Source organism: Eubalaena glacialis, chromosome 8 (assembly GCF_028564815.1).
Source record: "Eubalaena glacialis isolate mEubGla1 chromosome 8, mEubGla1.1.hap2.+ XY, whole genome shotgun sequence".
Lineage (NCBI taxonomy): Eukaryota > Metazoa > Chordata > Mammalia > Artiodactyla > Balaenidae > Eubalaena > Eubalaena glacialis.
In genome coordinates this window covers 54,561,687-54,589,485 of record NC_083723.1, presented here as the reverse complement: position 1 = coordinate 54,589,485, position 27,799 = coordinate 54,561,687, and the positions used below count along the sequence as shown (strand labels likewise).

The window sequence follows — 27,799 nt, the reverse complement described above, 5'->3', positions numbered from 1 at the left end:
CAGAAGAAGAAGAGAAAAAGAAAGGGACTGAGAAAATATTTGAAGAGATTATAGTCGAAAACTTCTCTAAATTGGGAAAGGAAATAGCCAATCAAGTCCAGGAAGCACAGAGAGCCCCATACAGGATAAATCCAAGGAAAAACATGCCAAGACACATATTAATCAAACTATCAAAAACTAAATACAAGGAAAAATTATTAAGAGCAGCAAGGGAAAAACAACAAATAACATACAAGGGAATCCCCATAAGGTTAACAGCTGATCTTTCAGCAGAAAGTCTGCAATCCAAAAGGGAGTGGCAGGACATATTTAAAGTGATGAAAGGGAAAAATCTACAACCAAGATTACTCCAACCACCAAGGATCTCATTCAGATTCAACAGAGAAATTAAAACCTTTACAGACAAGCAAAAGCTAAGAGAAACCACCAAACCAGCTTTACAACAAATGCTGAAGGAACTTCTCTAGGCAGGAAACACAAGAGAAGGAAAAGACCTATAATAATAAACCCAAAACAATTAAGAAAATAGTAATAGGAACATACATATCGATAATTACCTTAAATGTAAATGGGTTAAATGTTCCAACCAAAAGACACAGACTGGCTGAATGGATACAAAAAGAAGACTCGTATATATACTGTCTACAAGAGACCCACTTCAGACCTAGGGACACATACAGACTGAAAGTGAGGGGATGGAAAAAGATATTCCATGCAAATGGAAATCAAAAGAAAGATGCAGTAGCAATTCTCATATCAGACAAAATAGACTTTAAAATAAAGACTATTACAAGAGACAAAGAAGGACAGTACATAATGACCAAGAGATCAATCCAAGAAGAAGATATAACAATTGAAAATATTTATGCACCCAACATAGGAGCACCTCAAAACATAAGGCAAATGCTAACAGCCATAAAAGGGGAAATCGACAGTAACACAATCATAGTAGTGGACTTTAACACCCCACTTTCACCAATGGACAGATCATCCAAAATGAAAATAAATAAGGAAACACAAGCTTTAAATGATACATTAAACAAGATGGACTTAATTGATATTTATAGGACATTCCATCCAAAAACAACAGGATACACTTTCTTCTCAACTGCTCATGGAACATTCTCCAGGATAGATCATACTTGGGTCACAAATCAAGCCTTGGCAAATTTAAGAAAATTGAAATTCTATCAAGTATCTTTTGAAACCACAACACTATGAGACTAGATATCAATTACAGGAAAAACTCTGTAAAAAATACAAACACATGGAGGCTAAACAATACACTGCTAAGTAACCAAGAGATCACTGAAGAAATCAAAGAGGAAATCAAAAAATACCTAGAAACAAATGACAATGAAAACACGACAACCCAAAACCTTTGGGATGCAGCAAAAGCAGTTCTAAGAGGGAAGTTTATAGCAATACAATCCTACCTCAAGAAACAAGAAACATTTCAAATAAACAACCTAACCTTACACCTAAAGAAAAAAGAGAAAGAAGAAGAACAACAACAACAACAAAAAACCCAAAGTAAGTAGAAGGAAAGAAATCATAAAGATCAGATCAGAAATAAATGAAAAAGATATGAAGGAAATGATAGCAAAGATCAATAAAAATAAAAGGTGGTTCTTTGAGAAGATAAACAAAATTGATAAACCATTAGCCAGACTCATCAAGAAAAAAAGGGAGAAGACTCAAATCAATAGAATTAGAAATGAAAAAGGAGAAGTAACAACTGACACTGCAGAAATACAAAGGATCATGAGAGACTGCTACAAGCAACTGTATGCCAATAAAATGGACAACCTGGAAGAAATGGACAAATCCTTAGAAAAGCACAATCTTCCGAGACTGAACCAGGAAGAAATAGAAAATATAAACAGACCAATCACAAGAACTGAAATTGAGACTGTGATTAAAAATCTTCCAACAAACAAAAGCCCAGGACCAGATGGCTTCACAGGCGAATTCCATCAAACATTTAGAGAACAGCTAACAGCTATCCTTCTCAAACTCTTCCAAAACATAGCAGAGGGAGGAACACTCCCAAACTCATTCTGCAAGGTCACCATCACCCTGATACCAAAACCAGACAAAGATGTCACAAAAAAAGAAAAGTACAGGCGAATATCCCTGATGAACATAGATGCAAAAATCCTCAACAAAATATTAGCAAACAGAAGCCAACAGCACTTTAAAAGGATCATACACCCTGATCAAGTAGGGTTTATCCCAGGAATGCAAGGATTCTTCAATATATGCTAATCAATCACTGTGATAAACCATATTAAGAAATTGAAGGAGATAAAACATATGATCATCTCAATAGATGCAGAAAAAGCTTTCGACAAAATTCATCACCCATTTATGATAAAAACCCTCCAGATAGTAGGCATAGAGGGAACTTACCTCATCATAATAAAGAGCATGTATGACAAACCCGCAGCCAACATCGTTCTCAATGGTGAAAAACTGAAACTATTTCCTCTAAGATCAGGAACAAGACAAGGTTGTCCACTCTCATCACTATTATTCAACATAGTTTTGGAAGTTTTAGCCACAGCAATCAGAGAAGAAAAAGAAATAAAAGGAATCCAAATTGGAAAAGAAGAATTAAAACTGTCACTGTTTGCAGATGACATGATACTATACATAAAGAATCCTAAAGATGCTACCAGAAAACCACTAGAGCTAAACAATGAATTTGGTAAAGTAGCAGGATACAAAATTAATGCACAGAAATCTCTTGCATTCTTATACACTAATGATGGAAAATCTGAAAGAGAATTTAAGGAAATACTCCCATTTACCGTTGCAACAAAAAAAATAAGATACTTAGGATTAAACCTACCTAAGGAGACAAAAGACCTGTATGCAGAAAACTATAAGACACTGATGAAAGAAATTAAAGATGATACAAACAGATGGAGAGATATACCATGTTCTTGGATTCGAAGAATCAACATTGTGAAAATGACTATACTACCCAAAGCAATCTACAGATTCAATGCAATCCCTATCAAACTACCAATGGCATTTTTCACAGAACTAGAACAAAAAATTTCACAATTTGTATGGAAACACAAAAGACCCCGAATAGACGAACAGCCAAAGCAATCTTGAGAAAGAAAAACGGAGCTCGAGGAATCAGGCTCCCTGACTTCAGACTCTACTACAAAGCTACAGTAATCAAGACAGTATGGTACTGGCACAAAAACAGAAATATAGATCAATGGAACAGGATAGAAAGCCCAGAGATAAATCCACGCACATATGGTCATCTTATCTTTGATAAAGGAGGCAAGAATATACAATGGAGAAAAGACAGCCTCTTCAATAAGTGGTGCTGGGAAAACTGGACAGCTGCATGTAAAAGAATGAAATTAGAACACTGCCTAACACCATACACAAAAATAAACTCAAAGTAGATTAAAGACCCAAATGTAAGGCCAGACACTATCAAACTCTTAGAGGAAAACATAGGCAGAACACTCTATCACATAAATCACAGCAAGATCCTTTTTGACCCACCTCCTAGAGAAAGGGAAATAAAAACAAAAATAAACAAATGGGACCTAATGAAACTTAACATCTTTTGCACAGCAAAGGAAACCATAAACAAGACGAAAAGACAACCCTCAGAATGGGCAAAAATATTTGCAAACGAAGCAACTGACAAAGGATTAATCTCCAAAATATACAAGCAGCTCATGCAGCTCAATATCAAAAGAACAAAACAAGCCAATCCAAAAATGGGCCGAAAGCCTAAATAGACATTTCTCCAAAGAAGATATACAGATTGCCAACAAACACATGAAAGGATGCTCAACATTACTAATCATTAGAGAAATGCAAGTCAAAACTACAATGAGGTATCACCTCATACTGGTCCGAATGGCCATTATCAAAAAGTCTACAAACAATAAATGCTGGAGAGGGTTTGGAGAAAAGGGAACCCTCTTGCACTGTTGGTGGGAATGTAAATTGATACAGCCACTATGGAGAACAGGATGGAGGTTCCTTAAAAAACTAAAAATAGAACTACCATACGACCCAGCAATCCCACTACTGGGCATATACCCTGAGAAAACCATAATTCAAAAAGAGCCATGTACCACAATGTTCATTGCAGCTCTATTTACAATAGCCAGGACATGGAAGCAACCTAAGTGTCCACTGACAGTTGAATGGATAAAGAAGATGTGGCACATATATTCAATGGAATATTATTCTGCCATAAAAAGAAATGAAATTTAGTTACTTGTACTGAGGTGGATGGAGCTAGAGTCTTTCATACCGAGTGAAGTAAGTCAGAAAGAGAAAAACAAATACCGTATGCTAACACATATGTATGGAATCTAAAAAAAAAAAAAAAAAAAGGTTCTGAAGAACCTAGGGGCAGGACAGGAATAAAGACACAGACGTGGAAAGTGGACTTGAGGACACAATGAGAGGGAGGGGTGGGCTGGGATGAGGTGAGAGAGTGGCATGGACATATATACACTACCAAATGTAGAATGGATGGCTGGTGGGAAGCAGCTGCATAGCACAGGGAGATCAGCTCGGTGCTTTGTGACCACCTAGAGGGGTGGGATAGGGAGGCAGGGAGGGAGACGCAAGAGGGAGAGGATATGGGGATATATGTATAGATATGGCTGGTTCACTTTGTTATACAGCAGAAGGTAACACACCATTGTAGAGCAATTATACTCCAATAAAGATGTTGAAATAAAAAAAAAAGTAATGTATACTACACAGGGTCTTAAGTTAGCATTTAAGTATAAATAAGTATAAATTCTATGTTTGTAACACCTAGAACCAAGTGTGGGCACTGATACTTGGTGTTGCACTGACTGTGACAATAATGGAGGAGACTTTTATCAGGTGAAAAGTAGTTCACACTCCAAGTATACCACTCATGTCCAGAGTTCTGCATTTTCTAGCCCATGGGCATACCTTCATAATAGATTAGGTTGGGGAATATCAGCATATTTTACAATAGCACCAACGTACCTAGATTTGGTCTACGTCATCTAGTAAAGGAACAAGAGGAGCCATGGAAGTGGCTGACCCAGTCAAAGCCTTCCTACATAAGAATAATGTTGATTTTGTCCAGAATCTTTTGGGCCACGTGAGTCCTACAAGCCCAAAAGACATGTGGCACCGATGTCACTCTGGCAGCACCCCACGGGATTCCCCCTGTCACCCTCAAACCTATAACTTCTGTGATCCTGCTATAGCTTTCTTTTCACAGTCTTTTAGGTTCTTTTTTCCAGAAAACTCTCTTTTTTTCATTTCTACAATATTGTGATACCCTAATTTTCATTACACATATCTGTTCACTGGGTCTTCTTCATCTCCTTTGTTGTCTTTGCTTCTTCCTTCTACTCCCAATGTCCTTTACTTATTTTTTAATACTTCAGAGAAACTACATTTTCTTTTGGCTTCAACAAATACTTGAACCAATTTTCATTTGCCACAAAGCTGGTGTTCCCTTCAACAATTTCCCTAATACCTGACTACCACGTTTATCATCTGAAAGTGCTACTTAAATTATACTATTTCTTCTCTTAGAAATCTATAGTGAAAATATAAATCCCTGTTTTCCCAAACTTATATACCATGGAACCCCCTTTTTAAGCAAACAACCATTAATATCCACAGAAGTAGGGCTCTGACCCAAATTAAATGCCCGAATCACTTTATTAACAATAGTAACTGCTTCCACTTATTGAGCACTTACTATTGTCAGGCACTGAGTTTATTAACATTAACTCATTTAATACTCTTAAAACTCATAACAATGAGGGCAATATTACTAGTATGCCCATTTTAAAGATGAAGGAAATGCATTTAGGGAGGTTATATACTTCCCCAAACTTTCCTAACAGCCTAAATCCTGTGTTCTTAACCTCTAAGCTTAAATTTCAAATTGAATTTCAACTTACTGTGCAGCTCTTTATTGCTTTTACCTCTTTTTTCTCTGCTATTTATTACCTCTTGATGGTGATATTAGGTCTAGTAGTTTCTCCCTATTCCTTTAAGAAAATTTCCACAGACTGTTAAACCATAAAACCAGGTTTATTATTAATTGAATTGTGTGCAAAGTAAGAGTCAGCAGGTTCTAAGAGCCAGCTAAGAGTCAGCTCTGCTAAGAGTCCTGCGTATGCCGTTGCAGTCACCTAATTTGGCTGCTCAGAGATATTTTTATTAATCATCTTTTTCTGTATTGTAACAGCCTCCTAACCCATCTCCCAAATCCACCTTCCACCCGGCTGCAGGATGAGCTATTTGAATCACAAGTGTGACCACAGTACTCCCTAGAGTAAAATGTTCCAGTGGTTCCCTCGGATCTAGAGGATCAAGTCTTTAATATTGTCTGCGTTAAACTTGTCCCTCCAGTCGTGCTTCTAATCCTCCTGTGTACACACACTCACCAGGCTCTTTCTTTCCTTTGTGACTTTGTTCTTGCTACCTATCTCCCATGCCTGGAAGCCCTTCTCCATCATTACTTGACTAACTTACTCATCCTTTAAGACACAGCTCATGAATCACCTCCTCCAGGAAACAGTCCCTGACAGCTTTCCCCAGCTCTCAAATGCTTGCTCAGTATCCCTCTCATTAGGGTCTGTACATATGTCTATTGCTTCAGGTGTACGTTGTTTTTTGAAACTGTCATTTGTATTCCTGTGAGATCCTTAAGTGTGGAAACTATGTGGCCTAGCAATTTAGCATTTCCAAAGTGGTATATGGTGGTTAGTTAATAAAGGTTGTATAAATGAATTTTAAAAATATTTAACTGATACATTTTCCCTATTACCTGAGATACCAAATTGTTAGTAACCAAGTAGTAGCTGGCATACAGCAGGAACTTAATGATACTTGTGAATGGTAAAATGAGTGTATAAATGTATTTCAAGAGTTTTCATAATCTGATTCCATATAAATATGCATCATTCACTCTAGTCAGACTAGTTTCTTCTCTATTCTTACTTCATCTACAACTTGGGTAAACCTTTAAGCCTTTGCTAATTCTCATTTCTCACTGGGAATACTAGAGTTGATTCCATAATTATTATGTACCATCCATCAAGAACACCTGCTCCATGAAGCTTCCATTTGTGACTTTGATTTTTTTCTCCTGTCTGGGCAAATATGTCCTAAAGACCATTCCATGGAAAAGTAGTTCTGCAAAATATTTGTATATGTTACATGAGAAAAGAGTTTTGTAATTAAGTAAATGTTAGGGAATGCTGCATTTAATAATGCTAAATTATTTCTGAATTGCAGTGGTGTACATTTTGAGTCTCTATGTGGAATAAACCATATGCAGAACTTATCAAACTTATTTGACCTCAGAACCCTTCTCATTTTAAAATCTCTTGGGACCATGATCTATGGGAGATAGTTTGGGAAATGCCTGTCTGTGCTTTGAGTTTTAGGTCAGCATGTAACTTGTGCACGCACACACACTCATGCACATACAAATACACACTATTTCAGGTACATATGTTTTGGCTGCTCTGCTTAGTTGCTTATATTTTTCTTGTGTCTCATATTTTTTGATTCATGTAATGACTCACCTTCCACTGATAACTACAAGATTTTTTAATATTTGTTGATTGCTAAACCATTGTATACTATTGTCATTAAGTGCAGGTTATTGGTATGTTTTCTAGGATCTTCTACCCCTCTTACCTGGCACCATTGCTGGTGAAATAGAATCAAAGGCTGCAAACCTCAATAATCTGGTTGTAGAAGCCTATCAGGTATGTATATACTGTACACATTTTTTCAAATAAACTTTTAACCCCAATTTCCATGGCAAGGTACAAACTAATGCCCTATCATCTTGAGAGGAGTGGTGGAAAAAACAGATTAGGAATTAGGAAACTGAGGTTAGCCCTGGCTCTACCACTAACTAGTTATAGAACCTTGGGAAAGTCATTTCAGCTTTCTGTGCTTCACTATGTCTCATTGACACAGTTTACTAAACTCAGGTTGAGCTAGAGACTATCTAAATTTCCTTCCTCATCAAATGTTCAGTGAGTCACCAAATCACAGCTATAGAATATACTTTATTACCAAGAAATTTCACGATTTCCAGTACCATAAAGATAAGTAATCAATCCACAGTGTTATTTAAACAGCAACTTTCCAGGGAAAATGAACTATGTGAGATATAGAGATTACTAAGAGAACTTTGTTGGGGTCTCCTAGATCAATCACTTGGTTGTTTGATCGTTTACTTTAGCAGTTTTACCAAACTAGTTTGATTAAAAGAATCACCCTAAGAGATACACTACTTTATTGAGATGACAGTTTTATGCTGTCCCCAGTTTGTGTAGAGTGGGTACCAAATGCAAAGATTTAAGAAACATCTGCTCTCTCAATCTAGGTCATTTCTGGATAGAATAATCTCTTTTAAGAAGTTGTAATAATAGTAGCTGTCATTTTAATACCACTAAGAACCAGTTATTTTCCATACATGACCTCATTTAATCCACACAACCGACCTATAAGGTAGGTATTAGTACTCCCACTGTGTATTTGTAGAACTTCAAAGAAGCTAAGCAAATCAATCAAAGGCCAAACAGCTAACAAGCAGAAGCAGCAGCACCAGAACCTAGGTCTTCCTTAATTCTAGCTTCCAGGTGCTTCCTCCTGTGTTACACAATCTGTTTTTCTGTTGTTGTTTTTTCTTTTTACATAGTGTCTAAAGATATGCTTTATTCTACCCTGAATTTATGCACCATTCATAAACTCTCACTTCCCAAAATTCTCTTTTTCCCTTCCTGACACAGTAGAGTTGAACAGTGTTAACAGTAGCCCAAGCATTGTGAGAAATCTCAGGCTTCTCTTCTCATTTGCTTCATGGAACATCTGCCTTCAACTCAGGTACAAAAGAGAAAGGCAGGAAGTAGACACCGGATAGAAAATGAAGGACTTGTTTAAACTTTCCTTTTTTAAAAGGAAAATAAACCTTGCGAGATTTTTTTGTTTTTGTGTTTTTTGCCAAGGAATTTTTCTATGTCTGAAGACTATGTTGGATGAAATAAGAAAAGCATCTTTAATTATATTTCTTCTTCACTGTTATGAAACAAAAACAAAGACAAAAACAAAAAACATTAGGACTGGTGGAGCTTCTTATCAAGGAAAACCAAACCTGTGTACAATTCATTCCCATCCGAAGTTTGTTCCCAAGTATAATCAAAATAAGAAAGGAGCTTACAGTGTTAGAAGTCACCCTAGTTTTCATAGTATGAACCCATTTATTACCCCAAAGAAAATATGTAAGTTGACAAACTTTCCTGTATCTCAAACTGCACCCATGGAAAGGGAAACAGCAGGGTTTTTTTCATGTTCTTTATTTGCTAGGATAGGTATGTGATGCATTATCTAATTGCAGTTCTGATTAACCTTAAACAATTTGAAAACACTAACAAAACCAACAAAAACTCTGGCTAAACAATCTCCTTAAGTTGGGATTCTGTTATTATTTTATATATGTCTATACTTTCAAAATTCTTCTGAAATTTCATTTTGTCTTCACAGTTCAACAGAAACTCTTCACAGTTCATTGAAGAAAAAAATAATAAAAATATTTTATTCTAACTTTTAATACTTTGCATTTCCTTTTTAAGACTTTTATAAAATTATATACAAATTTAGTACATGGTGAATGTGATTGCATTTTGTTTTTTATCCTTTACATCTGCATTGCCATTAGAATTAAAACTATATAAAAATCATGACTATAATAACTTAATAGTAATTTAGCTGAAATTAAGACATAAAAAAATAAATTATGTTGAATAAAAAAGAATTATACATTAGAAAAAATAAATTCTGCCTCTGTACCTGTTAGATATTAAAAGACAAGCTTAAGACTGTGTCTGAAACTTAATTTCTTAATCTCAAAACTGGGCAAAATTTTAGATATTTGTCTTCATACCCTGTTTGAAAAACATTGGTGAAACTAGCTTAAGGTTTTAAGGGAAGCAGAATTTCAAAAGGGCAAAAAGAATACTCATGGTATTAGGAACTTCCTTCTGATTTGTCAAACCATCACCATATCGATACCATTTGTATACCATTAGAAGTTTCTGTTTTTTGCTGAAATTGTTTAAGTGATTACAATGTATGAATTCTCTGGTAGATAAAAAATGTGACTAATATAGTCTTACCTTTATTCAAATAAAATTTGCTAATTTGAGGAAGTATCTTACTCGAAAGATTTACTACCATAATTCCATGATCAACTATTAATCAGTAAGCACACATCTCTTTATTGATTATACAGTTGAAGAAGAAAAATTACTCAAGTAAAGAATTAGAAACCATGGGGATTTCTTTTTCCTTCACACCCTGCTACTCACTCTCTTTCCTTAGGTACATACTTCGTCTTTTCCCTTTCCTTTTGTTTACAAAAATAAGTTAAGGATTTTTACATGTGGTAGACTCTTAGTTTTATGAGATGAAATTCACACAGATCTACAGAATATATTTAATGTAGCTAGAACTTTTGGAACTCAGAGATTAGATGAAATTAGGATGTGCTTGATACATAATAGGCACTACATACATGTTTTTTGAATGATTATATAAATGAGTGAATAAATGAGCAAATGATTTTCTGCCCAGTAAGGGGCCCTATTTCAGTATTAAGGATTGGAACAAATTTGATTGACACAAGCAAGCCCCAGGGATTTGGCAAAAATCCTAGGCCATTCTTGGAGAATTTATAGAGCCATAACTGGCAGGTATTTCTTATACCTACAGTATAGAAATGCCCTCCCAAAAATTTACCTTTCAATTCTGTATCAATAAGGCAGTTTAGCTTTCATGATAGTCTAAAGTGTTTGAAACTGAAATGCTTCTTTAATAGCTGTAAATGTCAGAAGCATGTTCCAGATTTTAAGCTGTCAAGATTTAGCCTCTGTGATGATATATGTATTCTCAATGCTTTATTTAAATTTTATCAAAAAATATAAATATTATTGGATTAAAATGATTATTTTCCTAACAGGCTGAGTGAGAAATATCTCTGAAGTGATCAAAATGCAGTCATGGAAATATGTGAAAAAATAGAGCCATTTAAATGCAGATAATCCTTCAGTATTTTTTATGTATTTCAAATGTAATTGGGTCATTATGTGGAAACACTGTTTTTAATCGACCTTTTACAGAGACAAACTCTTTGATTTAGTTAAAAATTAAATCTAGAATGACATGATAAACTTGACTCTGTTTTGTTGCTTACATTAGAAACTGCTACAGTATACAACTAAAAAATGTCATCTCTGCAGAAACTCATTTCAGAAGTGAAAGTTCAGGTGGAAAACCAGATAAAAGGCATCTATTTTAACATTACTGCCATCTGTCCAGATGGGAGCAGAAAGCCAGGCACAGATGGATGCGGAAATGTGACAAGCAATGACGAAGTATGTGGGTGTGCGTTTTTCCCATTTAAAGTAAACTAAGTTGTTTGGTATGCTTTCTTACAGAAAAATCAAACCATTCAGAAAAACTTTGTTTACTACTGACCTCAAGAATCTCATTTACACTTCAAAGTAACTTTTATTATCTACTCCCTAAGTTCCTACTTGTTGTAACTCCATTGACTGTTTTCTCAAACTCTCTAGTTAAAATAAATAAATATATATCATATTAAATAATTATTTAATAATAATAACTTTAAACTTAGATGACACAGCCAGTGAATGTTAGGAAATCATATCTCCTCAAACAAGAAGTGCCTATACTTAGGATGATGATAATACCTTTTTGTTTCAAATCTGAAAATTCTCAGAGTAAATGTGAAAGTTGAAAGTAAAAACGACAGGGAAGAATGCTGTTGATAAAGATTAAGAATTACAAAATCTTTCACTTTGTGATTGTCCCAGTACACTTGTATTATCTCAATACGATGACCTACGAGGTAGGGAAATTTGTTAAGAACAACAACAACAAAAAAGTGTCATCATTTAACTAAAAAGGAATGAAATATGGAAAACAGAGATCCGGATTATAGCAGCATCAGGAAATAGGACCGGGGGAGATAGGGATTCTCCCAGGATTGGCACAATAGAAAGTAAATACACAGAAATATGCTTTTAAAAGAAATTCTTGTAGAATGAAGTGATTTCCAGTGAGTCATTTACCTCTTGAGGCATCAGTTGCCTCATTTTTAAATAAATAGCTAGAACTAGAAGATTTCTAATCCCGCCTCCATCCATCTCTAAGGTTCTATGATGTTATTATTTTAATATCATGCTATAGAGAAAAAGAAAAAGTTATTGAAAGAGATTAAAAATCCTAGTATTCTAAGGTTGAATAAAGGAGAATCTTCCTTCTCTTTAGTTAGAATATAATTTTCCCTCTTGGGAAGTTTAGAATCTGCAGGTAGTATAGTTGTTCCAACAAGCTGTATATTTGAAATTAATTATTTCAAATTCAAATTCTGTAGGCTCCTCCATAATCACTCCTTGAATTTTGTTCAAAAGACATTTTATGCCAGTTTACAAAATACATATTTAATTTCCACTGAATATAGAGAAACTTTGTGCTAGCAAAAGATAGTGCTAAGTTAGTTTCTGAGAAAGGGTTACCTTTTTAGAAGTAGCTCTTTCTTTCAAAATCGATTTTGGCAGAATGGTTTTCCTTACTCCTTACATTTTTTTTTTTCTTTTTCTTTGTCTACATCCCTTTTTTCCCTCACTTTCAACCAAGTAGTATAAACAGTTTGACTAAGGAAGAGTCATTTGACCACTTAATTATATAAAGCCCAAGTTTTGCTCTATTAATATTGGCAGTTGACCACATTATCCTACAGTCTGTTAATCCTTATATTTTTAAAGAGAAAAAACATTTCAAGTCCGACACCAACAGTATTGATTTTAATATTATGAGACTAATTCTAATTCCAAATGGATATATATATAATGTATAAACCTAAATTTAGACCTTTCATATCATTGTGTATATTTGTGCTAGGCTTTTTGGTTGGGATGGATATCTATCTATCTATATCTATATACACATACATATATATATAGAGAGAGCGCACGTGAATCTCTATATATTCATATATATATCCAACCATATATATTCATCCATACCTATCATCTATCTATCTAATCTAACTCCATCCCAACCAAAAAGCCTAGCACAAAGTATTTTTAAATTGTAACATATCTCAGTCTAACATGGGAAAAAAACATGTAACCTTCTTATTTGCCAAAGTACCTGAAGATCATAAGGTGAGTTAACAAATATAAATAGACACTCTAGGCCAATCGTGTTGTACAGGAAGGCAAAATAGAGAAAAAGGAAAAATTTGGCAGGAGAAAGACATTCTGTAGTTTGCATGGGGGAAACCAATTCCTGCCAGGCCAGATCCTTAGTTGTGGACTAACATCTTCCACTGAGACAAATGTATGACCTTGTATTGAGATCTTAAGATCTAAAAGTGAGAATCCTAAATCTTTTTCCCTTGAGTAACATCAGGGAAAGCCCCATGTTTTCTTCTTAACACCATGTATAAACTAAAATTTAACTCTAAAACTTACTTGGGCCCCTGGAAAACAGAAACAAAATAAAAATTGTTCATTTGAACAACTGTTCATCTCAGGCTTTTAAACCAGTAGAGCAGAAGCTCTTGACTTTAGTTTATCTGATCTATCTTTAGTGCCAAATATATTCAGTAACTCCACATGTTAAGGACCGAATCCAGAAAATGGTCTATTCTCTCTCAAGTTTACTAAGAAGTCAGTTGAGGATATAAATTTATGATCGGAAGTAGAGTACACATTTCAAATAGGCTTGAACCCATGTCCATTTAATGCTGCAATACAGGCAAGTCTCAGTCATTGCATCATTTAACTCTCCAGTTCATTAATTAGGAAATAAATGAAATTAAAAAGGAATGTTATGTCTACATATGAGAGTGCATGTGTAATTTATAAATATTAATTTCTATAAGATATATTATTGACTTAAATATTATTAACAGATATAATATTGGTAATAAAAATTATCAAGACATATAAATATATTTTCTTCCTCCCCACCCACAAATTTAGGTTCTTTTCAATGTAACAGTTACAATGGAAAAATGTGATGTAATGGAAGGAAAGAGCTATGCAATAATCAAACCTATTGGTTTCAATGAAACCACTAAAATTCATATACATAGAAACTGCAGATGTCAGTGTGATGACAGCAGAGGACCTAAAAGAAAGTGTGTAGAAGAAACTTTTCTAGATGCCAAGTGCTTCCAGTGTGATGAGAATAAATGTCATTTTGATGAAGATCAATTTCCTTCTGAAAGTTGCAAGTCACACAAGGATCAATCTGCTTGCAGCGGTAGAGGAGTTTGTATTTGTGGGAAATGTTTATGTCACAAAATTAAGCTTGGAAAAGTGTATGGAAAATACTGTGAAAAAGATGACTTTTCTTGTCCATATCACCATGGAAATCTGTGTGCTGGTGAGTATAAGTATGTACATGCAGTTATTTATATAGTTATATATTAAACTAGCATATATGTTAAAGTATCTTTAAATCACATCTTTATAATTACCAACTTTGAATCTGAATTTAATATTCAAACTTTCAAAGTCTGTGAAATTAGGACATAGCCACAGATTTACAGTACATGATTCTGATGTTTATAGTTTAAATTATTTTGTACAGGAAATATTTAAAAATTAAAACCAAAAGTTAATTGTTATTTTCAAGTATGCCTTGATCTTGTAAAGACATATACCAGAAAAGGAAATTACTGATAATGTCTGACAGATTTTCTATAATCTGGGTATTCTTCTAGAAGGATCTGATTCATTCTCATAAGTGGTTACTCCCTTCATCTTGCTCAGAGGATAGTTAGCTATAAAAATATACTTTTCATTCATTGTAAAATTCTTAATGCATTATCATAGACGGCATTGTAAATCTGTGGTAATTTAAATTTCTCTAGTTTATTTTTGGAACAACGCCAGCAACAAAACTGTCAAAGGACAGAATTCTTCAAGAAAATGCCGGTTTCATAAGAAATCTAGATTAGTCCCAGAGGCCACACACAGACCAGATTTTAAAATGAGATAATTTAAAACGAAAATATCAAAAGTACTTTTTGGTTAATTCAGTTTACTGCCACCTAGAGGTTAGATTCTAGAAAATATATGCAACATTTGAAAATTAATACAAAATATTATTTTTAAATGAATTAATTTTTTTGTGACAGTGTGCTAAATCCACTTATTGTTAAAGCACCTTTTTAAAGTTTGCATTTTGGTAAGCAAATATTAATTAAATTATTGATGAAATGAAATATTTCATTGTAATAAGCATATGGAAAGTAACAAACCTATACAAAATAAATTTTTATTCTTGTGTAAATTAAAAATGTGCCCTATATCACATAAATATGTGATGGCAAATTTCCTTTATATTCTATCTTATACACATAATATTTTATATTCTAAACATTTATTCAGCTGTACCTGGTATCTAGGTAGAATGGATTATAGATGACTTTAGAACAAACTGCAACTGTCATCTAATTTTTTAGTGTTAATCCTGTTTGGGACAAGGCAGAAAAAGAATTCTGAGATCATCATTTCCCACAGCTGTCAAGCTCTCAATGAACTTTGAAATACACTGAGAATCCCAGTCTCTCTTAATAGTAGAATATTAAAAATCAATGTACTGGTCCTTCTATATGACTATGATACTACTGACCTACAGGCAGTTGAGAATCTGCTTTGAATTATTTGTATATAAGTTATAAATGCAAACTGTAGGCTGACAAGCATTTTCTTCACTAGTGTCCTTTGAGAATAAAAACACATGATCACAGATCTGCTGGCTAGGATTAGGCATGCAGCCCATATACAGGGAACCGGGTCTGGCAGGCATTTGTTTGGCCTGGATATCATTAGTTTTACATTTAACAAATTGAGCTGATCCAACAGTAGATGCTATGGAACAGTTACCCTGTGAGGTGCTCCACAATAAAAGGAAGGAGGGAGGAAGCCAGGAATCGAGGGAAGGAAGGAAAGGAGGAAGAGAAGGAGGGAGGGAGGAAAAGAGAGAGGGAAAGAGGAGAAAGGAAGGAAAGAAGGAAGGAAGGGAAAGTCTTTGGCCAGATAAACTTGAAAAACATTTTACAGCCCTGAAAATTTACCCTCTCTTGATGATTTCTAGTTCACATTAGCATATTAAATCTTGGATACTTCCTGCAGGCTAAAATCCACTTAACTGAGTATAATCAGTGTTCTTCCTCAACTACAACATGCACACACATACCACCTTGCTTTCTTTCTTGCTTTCTCTCATTTACCACCTAATAACACCTCACAGCATACTTTAAGACATGCCCCACAAACCTGCTAAATAATGTGTTGAAGATGTGAAAGGATTACTTCAACTTCCCCAGAGATCTTATCTTTAAACAAGGCACTAGCAGAACTGAAGCACTTAAAAGGGTTTGCCAAATAGACCTTCAAAGTTATCCCAGGCCCTGAGCAATAATGAGTGACTAAGGGAAAAAATTATGGAAGCTATTCATAAAATACCCGTTTTTCAAATTTCAAATCAGACAACATTACGTCAGCCTCTGTAGCTTCTTTATATTTGTGTCTTTTTAATTTAAAACTGAATGTACAGCGACCTTCAGGTAGTTGGGCAGCCACTGCGGCAGGGCAGAATTCACAATTGTCAGCACAATAGATTAGCATGGGGAGATTATCTACAATAGAACAGCTTTGAAAATAGACACTCCTGAGTCCTGGCATTGTTTATGTCAGACAAATAGAAAGTGATGCTGTTTCTATTCACTTGACTGTCAGTGTGTCTCCATGGAGATGGAAGGGGAATTCATGTTTGGAAATGCTTCACAAAGTCAGTGACCTCAATAACTTAGGTCTTGGAGTGTCTTTGTTGCAGGGCATGGAGAGTGTGAGGCAGGCAAATGCCAGTGCTTCAGGGGCTGGGAAGGGGATCGGTGCCAGTGCCCATCAGCATCTGCCCAGCACTGTGTCAATCCAAAAGGCCAAGTGTGTAGTGGAAGAGGCACATGTGTATGTGGCAGGTGTGAGTGCACCGATCCCAGGAGCATCGGCCGCTTCTGTGAACATTGTCCTACATGTCACACAGCCTGCAATGAAAACTGGTATGTGTTTCCTGATTCCAAACATACATAAAGCAGTCCTTCATTATATTCATGTTCGACCTTTTCTATTTTGCCTACCTTAACCTAAAAGTTGCCGGATCTTCTCCAGATAAATTGTTATCATCACGCTAAAAAAGAACTGAATGAGGAATTTAGGAATTAGAAGACTTAGATTCCAATCTTTGGCCATGCATGAGAATTTATCTAGGTATTCACTGTCTTTTTTGAAATAGGCTTTTTTTTTTTTAAAGAATAATATTCAGTGTTCATAAAGGTTCATTGGGGTTTTTTTCCCCAGCTTTTTTGAGATATAATTGACATATAACCTTGTGTAAGTTTAAGATGTACGATGTGATGATTTAGGGGCTGCCTGCTTCCCAACTTACTATTAATTAGCTGTTTGATCTAGGGCAAGATTTTTTAAATTCTTTGTGCCTCAGTTTCGTGATATTAAAAGTGAGGATAATAATAATACCGTGGTATAATTCTGTGAAATAATTAAATTAGATGTTCATGCAAAAAATACCTAAACCTTTGTACTTGGTGCATAGTAATCATAGAATAAATGTTAGCTGTTATTATTGTTTTATTTTTATTCTTTTAAAGATAAAGAGTGGTGGCTATGAAGCACTCTAGAAAGAAGTGATGGATAAGTGAAAGGTGATGTTAAATAATGGTGGCATTGTTGTTTTGTGCCAATAATTAATTTTCCAATAACAATTTGAGTCCTGCTCAAAGACCACTACTCAGAATATCACTGTGCCTTACAATTTGTTTTATTCAATTTTTAAAAAGACATTCTCAAGTAAAATTTTTTAAATTATGCATTGTAGGTTATGTAACTCACTAGGAAGATAATGATGGAGTGATGGAGGTATTTCTAATGAACCCAACCAAAATTTGAACTGTATGTTCATTGCTAAATTTTTCTAGTAGTATCATAATATTCATCTTCTAAAACATCTGTGCTAGTTGGTTTTGTTTTTGATTTTGCAGTGAGAGTATCTTATTCATTTCCTAGAGATTTTCTTCTCAGTACAGAAAAATCATTATGTTGATTTTATACATTAAAATATTTTAAGTGGTTAGAATGTAACTTTGCCATGGTATTAAATTCAGCCAAGATTACAAGTAAACGTCATAGTTTTCTTTCCCAGTTTTACAATTCTGCTGTCCTAAAGCAGTACGCTATTTTATTTTATTTTTTACAGAAAATACTACAGGCTACAACCTTTTAAAAAATTAAATGTTTTTACTTCTGTTTCCCCTTACAGGAATTGTGTGCAATGCCTTCACCCTCACAATCTGTCTCAAGCTATACTTGATCGGTGTAAAACCTCATGTACTCTCAAGGAACAGCATTATGTGGACCAAACATCAGGTAAACAAAAGGTTAATAATCAAAGTACTGAAGAGTATCTGTAGAGAATCATATTCCCCCAAAAGGCTCATAATCTACCATCCTAAAGAAAGAACTAACTGCTTCAATGTTTTCAACCTCCAAGAAATAGTGCTCTATAAAACCAGCTGAGGATATTTGCCATGGTATGGCTGAATTGTTAGATCTCCCTCCTAACAATTAAACAACCATCTCAACTACCCAGCTAAATTCGCATGCTGTGCACCTCCATGGAAGTATACCAAACAGATTTTCTAGAGAGACCTCAGTGAGCCAAGAATAGGAGTTTCCTAGGTAGAGTCCATTTCACCCTTAGAGACAAGGTCTATGGAGCCATCATTACCCTTCACAATCCAAACTTGCTTCCAGTTATAACCTTCCTCATGTCAAACGAACATTTACTTTCATGTTTCAGGTGACGCCAAAAAATTCTAAGTAGCAATGATTTGCTTTTGCAAAGTACATAATTTCAAAAGGGCCATTCCTCCCTGATAATTTTCATTCTGATATAAATACAATTTAGGGGTGAATGAATATAAAGATGGCACAATGGAAAGGGTATGGAAATTTTAATCTGAAGACCTTAGCTTAAGGCATGTCTCCTGACACTAGTAGCTAAGAAATATCAGCCCTCTTACAAAATTTCACTGAGCCTCAGTTTCCTCATCTGTAAAATGGAGATAATAATACCAACCTCAAAGAGTTGTGTGGATTAAATGAGCCAGTGAACATGAAAAAAATTTTTCAGTTAAAAGATGATATATGAATGGAAGAAACATGTGAAAGCTGTGTTCAAAGATCATTTTGGACAAAAGTTCATTAGAACCCAAAAGCCAGCACCCCATTTTGTTCAGGTTTAAGGTGTTAAACTATACAAGAATTAGAAATGAAGCTGGAAATTATGTATTCATTAAAAATGTTCCTACTGCTACTACTATTTCTAGTCTTTCCTCTAACCTGTAAGAATAATTCCAGGTCTTAGAGAGATTGCACAGGAGAATAAACTTTCTCCAGAGTTTTGTTTCCCTCTCCCCTCACATCCACACTAACCTTAGCCCATAATAAATTTGGCTTTGAAAAGAGCCCATGTGCTGCCAGCTGGGGCTGCAGCAATCACACCCCAAAGCCAAGTGCCTTTTCTAATAAATAGAGCCCTTATTGTCAACATGTAATTTATTATGTTAAGGAAACAAACCTATTCTGACCTAAGTGTGGTTACAAAAACTATTCCCTTAAAGCTCCTTAGGAAAAGTCCTTGCTTGACCTAAACTAAGAAAAGAGGCATGGCCAGGGCTAAATTTTTGGCTCTCCAAATTTAAAAATGCATGCAGATTTGAGTCCCAAAAATGTCCTCCATCCTAACCCATTAGAAATATTTGTAAAATGTATTAGTAGCTAGGGGGCTACCCTCTCCTTCACAACTATTGTGCAAGGAGAGGGAAAGGGCATTTGTTAGCCACCTCTATTATCTATCCACTTGATCACATTTAAAGGGTGTTCTTTTGGTCTTTCTGGCTAAGCTCCTACTAGGCAAGAAGCCATTAAGTGAGATCAAGCCACGTGCCACCTTAGCTGATTAAGTATTCTAAGTCAGCCAAGGGAAATGAAAGGCGTGCATGTCACAAACCTGGGCACCACCAAGGGTACCACTTTTGAATAGAGCATCTTGGATTCTCTCTGCATGTGAGACCATAACAAAGGGAGACTTGCACTTGCATTTGGTGCTTCTATTCCAGTTAGTAGTCCTCCAGCCTCCTTTTAGCATTCCTTTCAAGGAACCTTATCATTATGACCAAGAGAAAACTGGGCTCTAAGTCTTCCCACTTAGAGAAGAGCCCTTGTTACTGAATTCTTGGCGTATTCAGAGCAATGCTTGGTCATCCCTGGGATTTCAGACACAAATCACGCATGACTGACTGTTCTTCTAAGCCTTGGCAGGTCCCCTCCCAAAAGGCATTCTCAAGGAGACCTTCAGACAGTTAGGTGAAGTCCCCAAAGTCTGGAGGATGCACGGAAAACACATGCTTCTTTAGGCCAGGAGGTAATTTTGTGAGTGTGGGGCAGCTGGTGAGTTCTGTGGAGTACTTGTGTATTATGCAACCATGTTCCTCTTAGATTAGGGTAATACCTCTGGCAGCCTGCAGACTTTCCAACTAGACTTTGCCAAAGGTCTAGGGCTAAAACAGAGACCTAGAATGCCCCTCCTCTTAATGCAGCATTTCCTTTTCCAGCTAGTAATTATCTGTTCTTGAAAAAACAAAAAGCGGAATTTTTAGACGCAAAATAGGATAGATTTGGTTAACAGACAAGTAAAAAATAAATTAATAACAATTGAGGAAAGAGATTTGGGTATTGTCCCAAATTATACACTCCCATTTCCTGGAGAAGCTATGTGTAATAATAACGAAAACTTACACTGCAGTTTCAAAGGAAATATTTATTCATCTATTAGAGTAGTACTGATTTTAGCTTCTGCAGATGTTTACTTTATTTTCCATTACTGATGTGTAACAAATGAGGAGTAAGCATAACAAGAAAAACATACGTTAATGCACGGAGCTGTTAAATAATTTTTTAAATCCTATTTTTCACTTAGTGATCCACACCACACCAAAAAAACTGTCCCTCTCTCTGTCATGGATAAAATTATATTTGGTTAAGGGATTTGGACATATTCCAGTTAGTACAAATAAAGAATCAAGCTGCAAAGAAATAATCTTATTGAATACCTTAATTGTGGCTATTCTCCAAAGGAGAGTTTTCTGTTGAAAAGATTTGAATAATAAATGTGTAATAATAATTAGTTTACTTCTTGAATCAACAATAATGGCAGTCCTCTATTTTGAAAATGTAGATTTGCAAATATCTCTGATCCTACTGAGATGATGAACATTATTTACTTCTAACATTATTGTTAGAACCCTTTGACTTACGCATTCCAGTTTTTTAAACCATTTATTTGTTTGCTTCTTTACAGAATGTTTCTCTAGCCCAAGCTATTTGAGGATATTTTTCATCATCTTCATAGTTACATTCTTGATTGGGTTGCTTAAAGTCCTTATTATTAGACAGGTGATACTACAATGGAATAGTAATAAATTTAAGTCCTCGGCAGATTACAGGGTGTCAGCCTCAAAAAAGGTCAGTGAATTCTAAAAAAGAAATACTTTCAGTATGTTATTGTCTACTTTCAATATTTAGGCACTTAATTAATGATAATATTTCTTCTCCATCAAGGACAAGTTGATTCTGCAAGGCGTTTGCACAAGAGCAGTAACCTACCGACGTGAGAAACCTGAAGAAATAAAAATGGACATTAGCAAATTAAACACTCATGAAACTTTCAGGTGCAACTTCTAAAAAGATTAAAAAGTACTTTATGGGAAACTGGATTTTTAATGATCGCTCCTAAAAATTATTATTATAAAATAATAATTTTATAAGTCACAGGAGGAGATAAATTTTCTAGATCATGCCAGTTGCTGGTTGTCCACTCGAATGAAGACTGACAAGCATCCTCATCATCATGTGACTCACACTGCTGCTGAATTCTTCAGAGAAAAATGTGTCTTACTACTGTTTGATACTAGTGTCATTGTAGCACTTTACTGTAATATATAACTTATTTAGATCAGCATAGAATGTAGATCATCTGAAGAGCACTGATTACACTTTACAGGTACCCGCCATTTCTACACTTCCCAGAGAGACAATGCTGTGAGATAGTTTTGGCATTGTGTCACTACAAGGGTACAGTAATCCCTGCACCAAACATGCAGATGAAAAAATAATAAGGCAGTTATACTAATGTTGCCAAACACTTCAACAATTGGCAGTGAATAGACAAGAACAGATAGATGAGTAAATGATTAGTGTTTCACTCATTCAAGAGATGAACAGATAAAACCTTAATCTTGAGGGATATTGCTTTCGAAACTAGTTTTATGCATGTGTGTTTGTTTTCTTCTTTTACAAGATGGATACTAATTCTAACATTCTTTCCTCTTTGCCTTTATATTTTGGTTTTCTTTCTTACAGGATAAGTTTATATAATGTCACAGATGACTGGATTAAATAAGTGCTAAGTTACTACTGCCATAAAACCTAATAATAATACAACGTCACTTTATTAGAATACTTTTAAAAGCTGAACATTTAATAAGGGACACTTCAAGTAACATCAAAATTTGAACAGCTTCGTTGTGTGCAGATGTGGAGTTTTATATCTTCTTACCTGGTAAACTGGATGGATTATTTCACCATTTCATTTGTCTAATCATCAGGTTGAAATTCACGAGATATTTAGAAACTCTGCAAAGTTTCTAAGCAAAGCGCCACACTTTTGAGTCTTCTCCAATATTTATTCCAAGTAGATAATAGCATTTTTCAAATTAAAAGCTAAATTAAGCTATATTATTTTTGCCCTTCAATGCAGTCTAAGGACATTCTTTCTTTGAATCACCTCAACCCTACTCACCAGAATTCTAAAAGTACACAATTGGAGGAGGATAGACAATATCTTAGAAATAAGCTCATTCACTCTTGTAGTTAGTCAGCGAACTGAGGCTCAGCAAGTTTAAATGATTTCTCAAAAACCCCTAAGTGACCAAGTAGCAACATTCAAAGAGAACTTTTTTCTTATTGCCAGGCCACTGTTCATTGAACAATGTCATACTACCTCTTGACTCTTTAAAATAATCAATTGGCAAGTATTTTTAGATGTGATTTACTGAAGTTTTAAGTATAAGAAAATTTCAGAACAAAGCAGAAAAAAGTAATTCAAACAGAATTGTCCATGGTTGGCTTCCAGTCTATCTGCTAATCAGCTTCTAAGAGACTGCAAAATAGCCTAACTAGAGGGAAGTCCGTTCACACCATAGCCTGTGTGAACGGCGCCCCCTGGAGTTGTGCAGTGCTCAGTGCTCAGCCAGAGAGCTTGATACAGACAGAGGCCATGAACTTTTATCCTCCCCAACAGGAACTTCATCACAATTACCATATCCTTACAGACTTATTCAGTCTGATTTTATTGGCTAGAAGTCCAACAGTCCTGTATGCAGTACAGAGCTTTGCCTATGACAACTAAGGAATTTATTTTAAATTCCTTTAAAATGTCTTCTTATAATCAGCTTCCCAGACTTTCTGTCTTCCAGCACTTGAGTTAAAGTGCCAGATATTTGCATTTCGATGAAGACTAAATCCCACTCCATATTCTACCCTAAAGAGGATTTAAACACATATAAGTTGTTCTGCAGCCAACAAACACAGTAACTCCATCAGCCGTCCCCTGCAGCCAAGCAATTATGATGCTAGGTTGAACTGTATTTCTCTCCCCAAATGAGAAATCAGCGGCATTGACATAATTCAGTACTGTGACTCACTTATGTAAAATACCTTTGATCACCAAGGATAATGCAAAACTTCTTTTTGCAGCATGCCTGTCACAGCATCCTTTTTAAAAAAGAAAATAAATGGATACTTGACAGCCCTCAAAAAGGAAAAAGTGGAAAATATCCATTCACTGAAATGCTGAAAATTTTAAAATTTTAAAACATTATGATGTTCATAAGCTAATTTCTATGTGGGCTGAGTTATCCAAAATAGCATAATAAAATGAAATTCTTAAAATAAAGGGATATATATTATGACACTCTCACTAGTTTGCACTAATTTATAGTGGAACAAGGCTCTTCTCATAGGAAGGGACAAACTTTCTGGTAGGCAGTTCAATGCTAGATGATGACTGCAGTTATGCTTGTGATGTCTTGTGCTTTCCTTTTTTACTTAAAGGTCTAATTCTTAAAAGATTTTAGAGCTTATATTTACTTGAATAATTGACATTTTCCTTGTGAGAAAAGAATTAATATTTGACTAGCTAGAATTAATTAAAAGTTAAGGGAAAACAGGGTATTCTTAGATTAAATAATTTATGTAAATAAAGCCTATTTTCAACTAATATGAACACAGGAGCCTTTTGAGATTCACTGATATTAAATACGAGTTATGAAACTTTAAATGATTAACAAAGTTAAGAACTTCAACAACACTTTTGGTACGACAGCATTTCTGTGCCCTAAAGTATTTCATGATTTAGAAATGTGCCATATATGCACTACAATATAACTGTATGCATTTTACTTCTCTGGGGATATCTTTACACTGCAGTGTACATGCATTTATAAGCATCTGATATCTTTTTTTTTTTTTTGAAATTTATTAATATTTATGAAGTCTCAGACATTCTCTGAAAGACTCAGAAATTCACTAAAACTCTGATTATGTCCTAAATGTTTAATTTAGCTTTGGTTTATAAAGATAAAAAAAAAAAAATCTAAGGTTAAAGACAATAGATTTCTCTGGAGGCAAATTTTTCAAAATTCAGACTTAAAATTAGTGGATGCATCAGATGCAACACTTCACTAAAGAATAAACTTCAAATGTTTTTAATATGCACTTAATCTCTATTGAAGATATTCTTATGTATGACAATGGGCATCTATAAGATGTTGAAATATGATTATGATGGACTACGAAAATTTTTCTCCTTAGAATTATGTTCCTCCTGGTACCTGATACAGTACGTTAAACTCAATGGCTTTTCCTTCCTTTCCTTACTCCTGTTCTTTTCTACTCATTTTTCCTAAGAGAGTGTCCCAAAACTTCAAGCTCAATAAGCCTAATTGTGAAAAAAAACTGACTGTAATGGTATAATGAAGTTCTTCATTTCCATACATCTCTTAATGATTTTAAAACTTATTTGAATCTATGCACCCGAACAAAGACCCATTAAAAACTAAGAATTTTAAATTTTTACAACTGTTCGACTTCTTTCAATTTTAAAGGATTTGAGATCTATATATTTTAATAAAAGTATCAAGTGAAATACAACCACTTGGGAGTCCAATCATGTACATATTATATTGTTTTATTTACTCTTAACATTTTAATTTACAACTATCCTTATTTATATCGACCTTAAGAACTCCACTTCATGCAATGCAAACTGAGATATATTTTGAAAGAAATATAAAACTAGCATTCTTTCAGATCATTTCCCTTTTCTCTTATAATTCCTCAATGGTAAATTTATTATGGGTAACTAATTATACGTGTTCATATTTCATTAATTCTAAGACATCCACTTTTTAATTTAACATCTCTAAATGTATCTTGCAGTTGTTGACCTCTTAGATGCAGTGTTTGAAGTTTTGCTTAAATAAACATTATACTAATTTATCTTTAACCAAATGTTCATGGGTATAAGGACATTCATTTTTGTATAAATATTTAATAACACATTTATGATAACATGTGAAGTCAGTTTTCAGTACATCTGGATCACATACAACTCAACATGGAGCCTAACCATCTGATTATGAGTTCAGATCCTGTAGACCTTTAGGTTATAAAAGCTCTTTCAGCCTCCTACTTATGCTTTATGCTAGTGGCTACAATTTCAGCGAACCCTAACCTAACTGACAAGAATGAGTGAGTTTCTCCCAGGTTTGTTAACAAATTTTTATTCTTTCTATTACTTCCTAAATAATACTTGCATATGATCATCTCACTTTTAGACAGAATTAACTGGAAAAATATTACATAAAACCATCATATTTAGATTTAGATTTTGCATATTTAGGTTTTGCAGCATCTTATATGTCATATGTCAATGACAGGAGAAAAATATGATATAACCAATCAGTGTTGTAGGAAAACTTTCCCTTCAAGTTCTCCTACATTTTTATTCTTTATCATTTCTGTTCTTTTGTTTGACTTTTTTCTTTGGCTCTGATAAATTCACCTTAAGCCCATGTAATGACTGTCATAAAACTGTATATTTAAATTATTTGACTTATATGAAACAATTGTTCAGCTATCTGGGCAGCTGTTAATGAAATATCTGAGAGTAATAACACTACTCTTTTATCTACCTGGATTACTTTCCCACAAAAATTTACCTTTGTAAGCTAACTCTATTAATCAGGTTTCTAACCTCCATAACCTATTTCAGTTAAAATCATCTAATCCAACAATAAAAAAAAACCAAAACACTGCAGTCATCAAGGGTGGAAAATGTATGACTTGTGTAAAAAATCTTTACTAACTTTACACTGTACAACAGATAAATGTGATTTTGATAACAATTCCACACAATAAGTATGGCACATAGATTTTATTAATATTGAATATAAAATATTTTAATTCTAAATTAAAATAAAATATAAATTTGCACATATTAATATAGAAATTCATTTGGTGTATATTTAACATAACTTTAAAACCACTTTACATTTACCAGCTACTTCATTAAAGTTTTTTAAATGTCTGCAAAAAAATTAGAAATGTTTTTAAATTTCAGTAATATAACCTATGTGTTTCATTTAAGTCCTGCCTTTGTAAAAAAAAATTTTTTTAATATAGAGTGTATTTTTAAATTAAAATATTTGAATATAAAATAGTTCTAAGAAAGAAACTATTTCTCATTAAGCAAGTTTCTTATTATTTCTGGCTTTGAATTATACATAAATTTAAATTGCCTTAAATGACATAGAAGATTGGGGAATACGATAATTTCACATTGTATACTATGAGCCTGTTCATATAATTCTGATTGACTACTAACTTTGGTTTATGTATTTATTAAAGAGCTGACACTGTAGTTTGTTGTGAGATGTTTATTTTTATAACAGAGCTTATAACAGTTATGACAAGGCATTTAATTAATGCATCATTCTGTTTAAAAGTAGGTGTTAACCAATATGAAATTCTATGTTTTAAAATAAAAATGTAAAGATCTAAGTATGCACAGAATGCTTCTTTATTTCTTTTTGTGTGCTACATGACTCTCAGCACTGCCAGACAATAGTACATTGTCACACAAGGAAATGTAATAACATTCATACATGGTCATTGGTAGAGGACATTACATAATTCCAAAAAGCTACTACTTCTGGAAAACTGTAGAGCCAATGATAAAGATGTGAGGCCATCCTAATTCCTCTATTTCCCTTCAATAGCCACCCAATGGTGAAAGCAGAAGGAATATCCTAATTACAAAAACTGAAAAATTAGCTAAAAGACAAATTGGGCTTTTTCTAGCAGACAAAGGCTTCTACCATCACCTTGATACAAACATAACATGTTCATAATCTTCAACTGCACATTCTCCAGAGCCATATTTAAACAAGTGAAATTTATGGAGTACCCTTGTGTTGTGATTT

The 27,799-nt window shown here is 34.3% G+C and overlaps 1 protein-coding gene across 3 annotated transcripts in view; it reads left to right on the top strand.

Moving 5' to 3' along the window:
* ITGB8 (integrin subunit beta 8) overlaps positions 1-27,372 on the top strand; it is a 93,064-nt gene extending 65,692 nt beyond the window's left edge. For all 3 annotated transcript variants that reach the window (XM_061198510.1, XM_061198512.1, XM_061198511.1), the window contains 7 exons: positions 7,683-7,772; positions 11,313-11,447; positions 14,088-14,493; positions 16,954-17,179; positions 18,454-18,560; positions 21,556-21,719; positions 21,816-27,372. In XM_061198510.1, coding sequence (XP_061054493.1) covers positions 7,683-7,772; positions 11,313-11,447; positions 14,088-14,493; positions 16,954-17,179; positions 18,454-18,560; positions 21,556-21,719; positions 21,816-21,938 — 1,251 coding nt within the window. In that variant the 3' untranslated portion in view covers positions 21,939-27,372. The remainder of the gene's footprint in view (positions 1-7,682; positions 7,773-11,312; positions 11,448-14,087; positions 14,494-16,953; positions 17,180-18,453; positions 18,561-21,555; positions 21,720-21,815) is intronic.
* Positions 27,373-27,799: the final 427 nt, after the last annotated feature.